Below are 13,130 nucleotides of genomic sequence, written 5' to 3'. Positions count from 1 at the left end.
AGGAGGAATGCTGCCACCTAGTGGGGTGTCAAGGTATGCCCCACCTGGGCAGTAGGTGACACCAGAACGGCCGCACTGGGGTCAGACCAAAAGCCCATCAAGCCCAGTGTCCTGTCTGCCAACAGTGGCCAGTACCAGGTGCCCCAGAGGGAATGAACAGAACAGGGAATCATCAAGTGATCCAGCCCCTGTCGCCCATTCCCAGCTGCTGGCAATCAGATGGCACCATCCCCGCCCATCCTGGCTAATAGCCATTGATGGACCTATCCTCCATGAACTTCTCTAGTTCTTCTTTGAACCCTGTTATAGTCTTGGCCTTCACAACATCCTCAGGCAAGGAGTTCCACAGGTTGACTGTGCGTTGTGTGAAGAAATACTTCCTCTTGTTTGTTTTAAACCTGCTGCCTGTTAATTTAATTTGGTGACCCCTGGTTCTTGTGTTATGAGAAATGACACTTCCTTATTGACTTTCTCCACACCAGTCATGATTTTATAGCCCTCTATCATATCCCCCCTTAGACGTCTCTTTTCCAAGCTGAGAAGCCCCAGTCTTATTAATCTCTCCTCATACGGCAGCCATTCCAAACCCCTAGTGATTTTTGTTGCCCTTTTCTGAACCTTTCCCAATTCCAACAGATCTTTTTTGAGATGGCATGAGACGCCCACATCTGCAGGCAGTATTCACAATGTGGGCATCCCATGGATTTATAACACCCAGTGCATGGGGCTGCATTCCTGACCACTGTGGCTAATAGCCACTGGGGCGCCTCTCATCCATGAACGGAGCTCATTCCCTTTTGAACCCAGTTATACTTTCAGCCTTCACCACATCCCCTGGCAAGGAGTTCCACAGGCTGACCATGCTTGGGGTGAAGAAAATTTAAACCTGCTGCCTCTGGTGCGTGATGCGGGACCTACCTCCCATGATGCAAAAGGCTCTGTAAAAATCCACAGGGTTTTAGTTCCTCTAAGGAAACCCAAGAGTGGCAAATTAGTCCCCAGATCCCTGACTATTGGGTGGGGTGGGGGGGTGGGGTGTTAGGTCTCAGTCGCTAAACCAGAACCTGCCCCTCTGCAATGGGACTGCACGTCTGACGAGAACTGAAATCCCTAAGGGAAGGAAAGATGACCTTGCAGCAAAAAGCACTGAACTGAGCACCAGGACTCCTGGGGTCTGTTCCCAGTCTCTGCCCTTTCTTGGGTGGGAGTAATTCCTGACCTCCCTTGACAGGGAGAGGATGGGGACCACGGCCGGGCAGGATCAAGCAAGAGCCAAGCAAGCCTTCGATTCTTCTCTTCCGCCTCCCCCCTAAGCATAAAATTCACCAGCCAAACTGAGAGAGCAAACAGGGTAGGAGGTCTGGGTCTGAAATGAGCAGCGGCCGGCTGGTTTACTGGCTAGCCTGTATTGATGCAATAAATATTTACATGTGCATGAACCGGGGGCGTTTCAGAGCAGCCTGGAACCGTCAGGTGGCTGCGGTTAGAAAACTGACGTCTGGTTCCCATTAAACACCCAAGGCCCAAGCCAGACGGGCCTACATTTTTTACCCATGTGTTGTTACTCTGTGTTGCGCCTGGGTCATGTCCGGGGGCGGGCGGGCGTCACTCCTCAGGTGATGACACACAACTAGAACGGAGGAGAAGCTTGGTGAAGCTGCAGTGGTTGGTTATTGTGGGGTCACAGGAACCACTCCACTAGACCGGGAGTGATTTTCCCCCGGGATTCCTTACCCCTGGTCCATCTGCACCAGCATCCTGCCTCGGACAGGGACCAGAGCCAGCTGTGGGATAATCAAGCCCCTGCGAAGGTCTCATTCTAACCTCTAAGAGACTGGTTTCAATCCCGGAGCGTGAGGTTTTACCTCCCTTCCAAAAATCTGTGTTAGCATCAACTCTTCTAACTCCACTTTCAGAGGAGCAGCCGTGTTAGTCTGTATCCGCAGAAAGAACAGGAGGACTTGTGGCATCTTAGAGATTAACACATTTATCTGAGCATAAGTTTTCATGTTGTAGCTCACAAAAGCTTGTGCTCAAATAAATTTGTTAGTCTCTAAGGTGCCACAAGTCCTCCTTTTCTTTCTTCTAACTCCGGTTAGTCCTGTCCTCCCTCGAAACATCGCATCCCTCTTTGAGTCCTGCTAAATTCTTGGCCTCCATGTAGGGTGACCAGATGTCCCGATTTTTGGGTCTTTTTCTTATCTAGGCTCCTCTTACCCCCCACCCCCCGTCCCAATTTTTCACACTTGCTGCCTACCTCCAAGTCATCATGTGGCAGAGAGTTCCACAGACTAACTTTCCCCTTTCCCGCCCTGGCGTGCTCAGGATGTTCTACGCCGTCTGGCAGAGGGCTGGATGAGAACCCATGTAGAGCAGAATCCCGTTGCGGTGGGTGCGGCACGGCCTGCTAGTGGGAGACAGTTCATTGCCCTAAGGAGTTTACAAGCGAGAGGGGAAAGTGATGTGCCCAAGCCCCCGTCTCCCAAGCCCCCGTCCAGGGCTCTAGTCACTAGGACATGCTGCCACCACACACTAAAATGCCTTTAAGTCTGTCTCTCTATCCCGTTTATTCCCCCCTTCGGATAACAGCGCTTTGGGAAACCAGTGGCCTGGGTGGGTAGGGGGTTTTCCTTTGCTTGGATCAGAGTTTTACAGGCACGGATTTCCACACTACCCCCCTCGAGAGGCGTCAGCTCCACTCCTGAGACCTGATCCACGCAGGCAGGGCCCCAGCGGCACTCTCCATGGACCCATTTGCAGAATCGGGGCCTCTGGCCACACCTTGGCATGCTGTCTCCTCTGCCCGGCTGCACCCACCCGCTGTCTCATCTTATGCCAGGCCCGTGAGTGCCCCAGGGCAGGGCCTTTCCCCCGGTAGGTTGTCTGGGCAGCTCCCGGTACAGCGTATCCTGGACAGGCCCCTAATACAAACAGGCCACTAAGCAAAGGGACAGAGAGGGGAGCAGGGCTGGGGATGGCATGGGAGTGAGTGTCTGCCTCTCTGTCTTTCTTCTCCCCCTTGCAAGGAAATCACTAAGCAACACGCATTGAAAAGCAGAGATGCATCTAGATCCCAATACTGCACCCCTCCCCTTTGTGTTCCCTTTGGGATGGACCCCCCCAAGCACTGCCCCCTCTGGCCCCCTGGAGAGGGACCCCCCAAACATCTTAGCTGCATGCCTGCTTCTCCCATGTGACACAGGGAGACTGGAAAGGATGGGTGGGCTCCTGGATCCCCTCCCTCTATTCCCCATTGGGTCCCTCCCCTTCTCCCGCTAGCCCTTTCCCTCGCTGATAGGCCAGAGCCTGTGTCAGTCCCCACGCTTGGTTCCCCCCTTCCTACCTGCGCTGGGTACTTGTCACACAGCTGCTCCCAGCTCCCTTAAAGGGGCAGGAGACCTGGGTGGAGATGCCTCACACCCGAGCCCCCCTCCCCCAGATGCTCTTCACTCCAGGCTGAGAGACAGCCTCAGCCCTGTGCTTCATCAGGGCATCCCGGAGCCAGCTGGGGGCAGCGCCCCTGGAAGAAGAGATAGGGGGCTGGGGGATCCCCCCTCCTAGGTATGGCACAGCCAGTGGGCTCTGCGCTTCCCCTGCCCCAAAGGGATGGGAGGCAATGAACAGCAGCCCCCAGCAGCAGCAGAAGGATCAGTAGGGGGGTGCACGCATCTCCTGGCCAGGGTGGGTGCATGGGTGCAGTGCTGGGGGGGAGACTATGATTTTCCTTTCCCCCCTCCCATCCCAATTTAGTCCCTGGCCCTAAACATTCAGAGACTGTTGCTCTCTCTGGGGCTTGCGTCACTGGCTACTAAATATATCGCAATAGCTCTGTCTCGATGTCAAACATAGGCAGGGCCAGACCCCGCCCCCGGGATCCACACATTTCTGGCCTGTGTGCCCCCACCCCAATGGTAGGTCACTGTACGTGGGCACTGACATGGGAAGAAAATCCAAGGGATAAAGGAGCTCAGGAGAGCTGGCAGTTTCTCAAGGAGACAATATTCAAGGCACACCAGCAAACTCTCCCGCTGGGAAGGGACGAACAGGCAGAGGTCAATGGGGCTCCACCAGGAATCACAAAGGAATCCTACCAAAAGTGGAAACATGGCCCAATTGTTAAGGAGCAGCACAAAGGACTAGCACAAGCAGGGAGCAAAAGGCTAAACAAGTTACATCCAGCAAGCGACATAAAAGCCAGGAAGAGGAGGTTCTTTAAATCCATTAGGAGCAAGAGAAAGATGAAGGAAAGTGGAGGTTCTTTGCTCAGCAGGGAAGGAGAGCTAATAACTGACGACACCAAGAAGGCTGAGGGGTTTAACGCTTGTTTCGCTTCAGTCTTCACCAGGGTGGATTTGATCTAAATCAAATTGATTTAAATCATGATTTAATTCACTAGTCAGGAAGACTTGATGTAATCATGGTTTTCTACATAAAAGTGCTTTCTTGTTGGTTGTTATAACCTTAATACGTATTCTTCACAACTCAGCGAGAGATGTAGGATTCATTTTTAGAAGGTACACACTATACATTTTAAGTGATTTATTTTGAAAACTTTTCAGGTTAGTTTTACAGCTATATCAGAAAATGAACGATTGTTTGGTTATTTCATTTACCAAAGGTAATTGAAGCAGATATTTATGAAGTCATTGGGAGATGCACTGTCTCCAATTCAACAGGTTATTTATTTGGAGGATTTCCTTGCCATGCTGTATTAGGAGGAGAACATCACCAGACAGACAGTTAAATTGTTTTATTTAACAACAATGTTACATATTCTGGATTTTTTTTCTTCAACAGCAAACATATAATATTATAACAAAACAAGCATATGAATTTTTGAATTTAGTTAAACATTCAAGTTTTTTAAAATCAGGTTTGTTTTTGTTAAAATTGTTTTAAACTAAAATAGTTCAAGGAAATATTTAAAAAAAATAAATAAATGGATGAGGTCAGCCAGGCCAACATGAGAAACTTAAAATACTGGCTTCTGCAGCTAACTTAGTCGTCTTCACCTTCGTTCTCCTGTTTGTTCATAATCTGGAAAAGGAAAACCAGCTTTCCTGCTTCTTCAGGACCCAAACGATTTCTCCATTTGGAATGAACTAGTCCAAAGGAAGAAAATGTTCTTTCTACACTGGCAGAAGAAGCTACTGCTGTTAAAAGTGAGATGATCACTTCAACAGCCTCTGAATCCAAGTACTTGAGCGACTTCCACCAGTTCACTGGCATGACTTTCTTTAAAACATCATTAGCAAACATATATTTCTTGAATTGTTCGTATTCCCAAACTGGGTCTCTTTTACGGCCTGCTGCCATTATAGGTTTTCCCTTCTAGTGACATGGTATGTAGATCTCCAGTCAATGAAGGCCACACTCAGAAAGACCGCAAGATTTCTGGACTACGCTGCTCAAACAGTTTCACTTTTGTTTCTACTGCCTGTCCCTCCCTTCTCACATTTATCTCCAGACTTCTTCTCCATGTCCAGATCTATTCCGCCCCCAACAATCTTCTATTCATTGAACTTCTTGAAACTTTGCACTTTTAGAGAGAGGTAAGGGATTGCCTCTGTGTACACAAATGTGCAGAGGGACAATAGGGTTGAGGTCTGTTATTTCTCACCTCTGTATATTATTTATTTGAAAACATTTTTGCTGTTAACAAGCATGTTACCTCTGGAGACACAAACCCACAGTTTAAAAACTGCAAAACTAAGCATCTCTGATGGTATCTTCTAGACTGAGCACTGAATCCCGTTGGGTAAATAGAAAGATTAACCTAAATAATCTATACAGAAGCCTGTGGAGCCCCATAAGATTGGGTCCCTAATCCGTGAACCATTGGAACGCATTTACAAAACTTTTCTTAAACGTGACATGAATATTTTGTCTCATACTATAGAATTAGAATTTATAATCCCTATTCCATGATGAGAGATCTTTGAGCTATAATGTATCTTAATTAAAACGATCTTTAGACAGATTTTTCCCTCAAAAAGAATTTTATCAAAAAAATCCAATTTAAATAAAAAAATTCCAATTTTTTAAAAAATAACATTGATTTGTATCCACCCTCATCTTCACTAAAGACATTAATGGTGAGCAGATGCTCAACATGCTAAATAACAAGCCCGAACACGGAAACCCTAAGATACAGAATATTTCATTAATTTAAATGTATTCAAGTTGGCAGGGCCGGATGAAATTCGTCCTGGGCCACGTAAGGAACTAGCTGAAGCAATTATCTTCGACAACTCCTGGAGGACGGGGGTGGTCCCAAAGGACTGGAGATGGATAAACAGAGAACCTACCTTTATAAAGAGGGCCCTGGAGTGATAGACTAATCAGACTAACTTTGATACGACGAAAGATACTGGAACAAGTGATTAACCAATCCGTTTATAAACCAATTCATAGAGGACAACAGGGTTATAAGGACAAGCCAGCATGGATTTGTCAAGACCAACACATGCCAAACCAACCTAATTTCCTTCTTCGATGGGGTTACTGGCCTAATGGATGGGGGGAAGCAGTAGATGTGATAGAACTTGATTTTAGCAAGGCTTTTGGCATGGCCTCACATGACAGTCTCATAAACAAACTAAGGAAATCCAGTCTAGATTAAATTACTATAAAGTGGGTCCACGACTGGTTGAAAGACGGTACTCGGAGCAGTTATCAATGGTTTGCTATCAAACTGGGAGAGCGTATCTCCTGGGGTTCCCCTGGGGTCAGTCCTGGGTCTGGTTCTATTCAATATTTTCATTACTGACTTGGATAATAGAGTGGAGAGGATGCCTATAAAATTGGTGGATGCCACTGAGCTGGGAGGGGTTGTAGGCACTTTGGAGGACAGGATTAGAATTAAAAACAACCTTGACAAATGAGAGAATTGGTCTGAAATCAACAAGACGCAATTCAATAAAGACAAGTGCAAAGTACTACTTTAGGAAGGAAAAATCAAATGCACAACTCCAAACGGGGAAATAATTGGCCAGGCGGTCATACTGCTGAAAAGGAACTGGAGGTTCGAGTGGATCACAAGTTGAAGATGAGGAGTCCGGTGGCACCTTAAAGATTTATTTGGGCATAATCTTTCATGGGTAAAAAACCACTTCTTCAGATGCATGGAGTGAAAATTACAGCTGCGGGCATTATATACTGACACATGAAGAGAAGGGAGTTACCTCACAAGAGGAGAACCAGTGTTGACAGGGCCACTTCGATCAGGGTGGATGTGGTCCACTCCCAATAATAGATGAGGAGGTGTCAATTCCAGGAAAGGCAAAGCTGCTTTTGTAATGAGCCAGCCACTCCCAGTCCCTATTCAAGCGCAAATTAATGGTGTTAAATTTGCAAATTAATTTTAGTTCTGCAGTTTCTCTTTGAAGTCTGTTTCTGAAGGTTTTTTGTTCAAGTTTAGCTACTTTCAAATCTGTTATAGAATGGCCAGGGAGATTGAAGTGTTCTCCCTCTGGCTTTTGTATGTTACCATTCCTGATGTCCGATTTGCGTCCATTTATTCTTTTACGTAGGGACTGTCCGGTGTGGCCAACGTACATGGCAGAGGGCACTGCTGGCACGTGATGGCATATATCACATTAGTAGCCATGCAGGTGAATCTTCAATGAAGTTGAAGATGCAGCTGGAAGAGACTAATATCATTCTGAGCTGTATTAACAGGAGCATCATATGTAAGACACAGGAAGTAACTGTCCTGCTCTACTCAGCCCTGGGGAGGCCCCAACTGGAGAACCGTATCCAGTTCCAGGTGCCGCACGTTAAGAAAGAGGTGGATAAATTGGAGAGAGTCCAGAGAAGAGCAACAAAAATGATCAAAGGAAAGGTTGACCTGTGAGGAAAAGTTAAAATAACCGGGCAGGTTTGGTCTTGAGAAAAGCCGACTGAGGGAGTACCGGAGAACAGTCTGCAAATACGCTGAGGGCTGTTCTAATGAGGACAGTGACGAATTCTTCTCCACATCCACAGAAGGTAGAACAAGAAGCAACGGGCTTAATCTGCAGCAAGGGCAGTTTAGGGTGGACATTAGGAAAAACTTTTTAACTCTACAGATAGTTAAAGTCCCACTCAGGCTTCCAAGGGAGGTTGTGGAATCCCCACCTTGGAGGTTTTTAAGAGCAGATGGGACAAACAGCTGTCAGGGCTAGTCTAGGGTTATCTGGCCCTGCCTCAGCACAGGGGGCTGGATGCAATGACCTTGCGGTCCCTTCCAGCCCAGACTTTGTTTCTGGGGTAGGTCCCCTAAGATCAGCGTGTGGATTTGGGTTACCTCAATGATCGTTTTGTGGGTGCTGGTTATTTCTCTCCATAGTAGTCGGATCAGAGGGTCTCACTGCCTTCCCAGAGACCACCACGTACAGAGGAAGGGGGAAGCGCAGCTCCAGCAGAGAACAGCAGCTGGAGCAGTGGTTTAAAGCACGTCTTGGTAGCCCCACGACTTCTGATTCTTGCAGTTCTTGTGTAATACACACAGAGTCCCGTAGAGGCTTCTGCATGGCCAGATCTCTGACCAGGCCTGAACGCGCACTTTGATTGTGAGCTCCTTAGGGGCCGGAGTAGCTTTTTTGTTCTGTCTCTGCAGCACCTCGCACAACAGGCCCAGGACTGGCACTCCTAGTGCAACTGTAACACACCTAATAAATCCAAACAGAGGAGGGGAGGACTGGGGCCTTATTTGAGAGTAAGATTCTGGCTTTTGGAAGATGGACCACTACTGAACAGGGGGCTGCAGGTCAGGAGGGGCACCAGCAGAGCTGTGGGGGAAGCCCAGGGCTGGGCTAGCAGGGGGTTACGGGTTGGGAGTCAGGGGCACCAGCAGAGTTCATGGGAGCCCAGGATTGGGCTAGCAGGGGGCTGCGGGTCAGGAGTCAGGACACCAGCAGAGTTCATGGGAGCCCAGGATTGGGCTAGCAGGGGGCTGCGGGTCGGGAGTCAGGACACCAGCAGAGTTCATGGGAGCCCAGGATTGGGCTAGCAGGGGGCTGAGGGTCGGGAGTCAGGACACCAGCAGAGTTGAGGGGAGCCCAGGATTGGGCTAGCAGGGGGTTGTGGGTCGGGAGTCAGGGGCACCTGCAGAGTTGAGGGGAGCCTAGGGCTAGGAGAGCAGGGGGCTGCGGGTCAGGAGTGAGGAGCATCAGCAAAGCTGCGGGGGGGTGGGGCCCAGACAGACCAACCTGGCTGCATTTGGGCACGGTTTAGGGAGCGGCTGTTTTCGCTAGGAGTCCCCTCCTGACACACGGCGCAGAGAGAGGGGACGCACGCTGCTGAGGATTCTCCGGTTTATTACAGGGGAGGGGATTGGAAGACCCACCAATACACACAGTCAGCAAAGCACCGCCGGGGGGCTGGGTTTGTGTGAACGTAGCCGGATGCACCGGGGCTGCTGAGGGATGGGACCACATGCGGCTCTTCGGAGGTTAATATGCAGCTCCTCACATAGACACGGGCTGGAGCCACAGGCGCCGACTTTCCAGTGTGCTGGGGGGTGCTCACTGCTCAACCCCTGGCTCTGTCCCACTCCACTCCTTTCCCCAAGGCCCCTGCCCCTTCCCCGAGTCTGACGCGCCCTTGCTCCTCCCCCCCGAGCTTCCTGCACACCACAAAACAGCTGATCGTGGCGGGCAGGAGACACTGGGGGCGGGGGGGAGCTGACGTGTTACTGTGGCTCTTTGGCAATGCACATTGGTAAATTCTGGCTCCTTCTCAGCCCCAGGTTGGCCACCCCTGCCCTGAAGGATTGGGAAGGGGCAGTGGCAAAGTCCTTAATGGGTTGGGGGGTGAGGGGGTAACACTGTTCCCTCTCCCCCGGCTAAGCCAGACAAACCATGGCTGAGAGGAAAGCTACAGACACAAAGTCCCTGCCCAAACGTATTGCTCCTTCCTGGGTTTTTTCCCCTGCACCTAGGAACAGCCCTGTGGCTGCACTAAGCAACGGCGCCAGGATTCGTTTGCCCGCCCATCCCTGGGGCCTGCTGATTGGCTCCAGACAGTGGGGGGAAGCGACCACAGCTTTGGCGGGGATGCTGTGGGAGAAGAGGGAGCTTCTTAATAAAGAACGGCTTAATAAGCTGCGTCTTAATAAAGCACTTGTGGAAACGGAAGCGTAGCGGCCCTTGCCGACACAGGAGGGGAATGGCATCTGGATTTCCGGCTGGGTTCAGGTGCAGCCGCTGAAATGCACGACCGACCAGCTGAGAGCTGCTGCACCCGACTGCCCCCCCCCCGAGACAGAAGGGGGCGACAGTGACGCTTCTCTCCCTCCAGCAATGCCTCATGTCATTCAAATCCAAATCTGCCACCGGGAGCACTGATGGGGGAACAGGCACCGGGACCGGCAGGGCGTTTGGCACAGGAGTGGCAGATGGCCACAAAGCTCCTAAGGACTACCTAAGATGGAGAAGGGAAACAAGTCTGGGATTGCCTGATCTCCAGGGGCAGTGAGGGGCTTCTCTGCTCCAGGGCTGAGCCACAGATGTAGCAGGCAGAATCTTGGCCTGAGGACCCTGCTTTAGCTGAGCAGAAGAGCTGGAGTTGGTTCCTAGCTGGGGACTGAGAGGGGACTGCTCCTTCCCGAGGGGAAAGCAAGCTCTAGAGCTGCCTGGAGAGCACCCCCTCGGGGCTGAACAGGGTGAGGGGACTGACCAAATCCCTTTCTCTGCCTCACACTGAAGGAGGTTTCCCTACAGAAGGGCATGTCCAGACATCCCAGGCCCTGCGGTTGACCATTAACTGTCCTGGAGGTTCTTGGGCACATCCAACCCAGAATGAGTTAGCAGCTCCCCATCCCAGAGAGCAAACGCGGGCACCACGGGCCCCTGGAACTCCGTGGCCAGGGTATGGATGAACACCTGTTTGCCCACATCCACCAGGCTGAGTTTCCTGCCCTCGTAGTCCAGCAGCAGCCCCACGCGCTCAGGGTTGCCGATGTTGCTGATGGGGGTGGTTTCGTTGGCCAGCATGGCGTACCACCTGCGGTGGGAGTACGCAAACACCCAGGAGTGGTCGTCGTGCCCAATGCACCCTTCCCTGGAAATGTCCACATCAGCCACGCCGATACGGAACTGCTGCGAGCGCTTGACTGTCACTTCCCAGTAGTGCTGGCCGCTGGACACGGCAGCGTCCCCCAGCACCACAGCCCACTCCCGAAATCGCTCAGGGTTCTGGGGGACTTTGGTTGGGTCAATCCCCAGCATGCGGTAAATGACGCCGGTGTCTTTTTTGGAGAGATCCAGGCTGCTGTGAGCCGTTCGCTCATCTAGCTTGAAACTGATGTCTGCGGGAGAGGGGGAAAAAACAAGAAGAAGCTTTACTGAGAGCTCACAGAAAGAATCCACTAGGGCAGCAAATTCTTCCACTCCAAGATGACTAGAACCAAGATAATTCACATTAGTGGGCTGGGGTGAGGCAGTTAGGTTGTTGGTTTAAAGGGCACACAAAATAAAAATTATATTTTGGGGTCCTTTCCTGTTTTGCTAACACCTGACATTTTTAGGGTTAGTCACACCTGAGATCAGGGCCCCTTTGTGCAAGGCACCATACTGATGCAGTTAAAAGACAGACCCTGCTCTGAGTCTTACAGGCAGGTCACTTTTGAAAATCTCTCTTCTGCCCCATCAGTAGAATAAAGTTAATCGCAGTTCCCTCTCTCACAAGGGGCGTTGCAAGGATACATGCATTAATGATCACAGCATTGCCAGCTCTTGCAATTTCATCATGAGTCAAGAAACACCCCAATGTTGCTAAATGTCTTGGCTCCTGGAGTGAGCTGATTTACAGGAGCATCTCAGCTTCCCAGCAAAAAACATAGGAGTAAGTTTGTAACCTTCATAGGAGCAGGGAAAAGCATGAATCCTAAAGTAGGAGGCAGATCAAAAGAACCCAATGCCCATTTCTCTCAATTTGAAGCCAGTCTCTGGTATGGGGACCCCTGTGAGCACCCAGACAGGATCCCTGAGCCCCACCAGGCACTCATGCAAAGCAAATCACAGTAACTCATGTGAGATCTCGGATGTTCTTAAACAAAGCTTAACCGTGGGGCTGAGCTCAAAGTCCCTTTAAAAACAGCCGCCCCTGCAGCTGCTCTAATCTTTTCCATGGTGGGAGCCAAGTCTCAGCGAGGGGAGTGAGCTGGCCAGGAAGTGGGTTGCAGAGAAATGGGAGAAAGGTCAAGCTGCGAGTCTCAGGGGCTGGGAGGGGCCGTGCATCAGGGACTGGGAAATCACTTGACAAGGTCGCAGCAAACATTTGCAAAGGCAGCCCAGTTTGGGGGGGGGGACGACACCCACACACTGCCCCAGCAAGGAGAATGGGAGTTAGGGTCCCAATCCCAGAACGGGGGGGGGGGGGGGTGAAGAGTGCCAGAGAGCCGGTACCGGGCACAGGCCAGCTGGGGAAGAGAGAGGAGGCGGTGGGAGCGCAAGACCAGGGCAGCTCAGTGGTGAGGAAGTGATGCCATGCCACCCCTGAGCCAACCCAGGGGGGCAGCGCCAGCCCCCTAAGAGCCAGCCCCCACCCCAGGGGGGCAGTACCAGGAAAATGCCGGCCCCCGAGCTAGCCCCCTCAGCCCCCAGCCCCGGGGGCAGCGCCAGCCCCCGCTCCCCTCAGCCCCAGCCGCAGCGGGCACTTCAGCCCCCCAGGACTAGCGGGGGGGGGGCACCGCCAGGCCAGGCGGACCCCAGCCCCGGCGGGCCCAGGGGGCGGCTCTCCCCCCAGGGCGGCGGGGCGGGGCGGGGCTCCCGGGGGGCGGGGCTCCGGCCGGTGCCTACCCCTCCGGTGGGGGCCGCTGGCGCGAGCCCGCCCCACCCCGCGCAGGCCCCAGCCCGGCCGCCGCAGAGCGCTCAGCATGGGCGCCGCCATCTTGGAGGCGCGTGGGACAAGTCCCCGGCCTTCCCGCCTCACGTGACCCGGGCGGAAGTAGCCGGGCGGGGGCGCCGCCATCTTGGATGGGCCTGGCTTCCGCTGGAGCCTGGGAGGCGGGGCCGAGGCGTGACCCTTGACCCCCCACCTGCCAAAGGGGCGGGGCAAGTCCCTGCTCCAGAGCCCAGCTTGGGGGACTGGCTGGGGGGGCCTTGCCCTGGGGCCCGGACGCCTGGGTTCTCTCCCCAGCTCTGGGA

The 13,130-nt window shown here is 52.0% G+C and overlaps 1 protein-coding gene across 1 annotated transcript; it reads right to left on the bottom strand.

Moving 5' to 3' along the window:
* Positions 1-9,282: 9,282 nt before the first annotated feature.
* Positions 9,283-12,954, bottom strand: SPRYD4 (SPRY domain containing 4). Its single transcript, XM_073318774.1, has 2 exons — positions 12,783-12,954; positions 9,283-11,290 (listed from the first exon to the last, which is right to left on the bottom strand). The coding sequence occupies exons 1-2, from the start codon at positions 12,952-12,954 to the stop codon at positions 10,743-10,745; spliced, it is 720 nt and encodes a 239-aa protein (XP_073174875.1). The 3' UTR covers positions 9,283-10,742.
* Positions 12,955-13,130: the final 176 nt, after the last annotated feature.

The sequence above is a fragment of the Lepidochelys kempii genome, chromosome 20 (genome assembly GCF_965140285.1).
Source record: "Lepidochelys kempii isolate rLepKem1 chromosome 20, rLepKem1.hap1, whole genome shotgun sequence".
Taxonomy (NCBI): Eukaryota; Metazoa; Chordata; order Testudines; family Cheloniidae; genus Lepidochelys; species Lepidochelys kempii.
This window is presented reverse-complemented; position numbering and strand designations above follow the sequence as displayed.

Coding starts and splice junctions, on each gene's coding strand:
- SPRYD4 (XM_073318774.1), bottom strand. CDS start 12,954: ATGGCGGCGCCCCCGCCCGGCTACTTCCGCCCGGGTCACGTGAGGCGG. Junction 11,291..12,782: donor CAGCGGCCCCCACCGGAGGG/GTAGGCACCGGC, acceptor CCTCTCCCGCAG/ACATCAGTTTCAAGCTAGAT.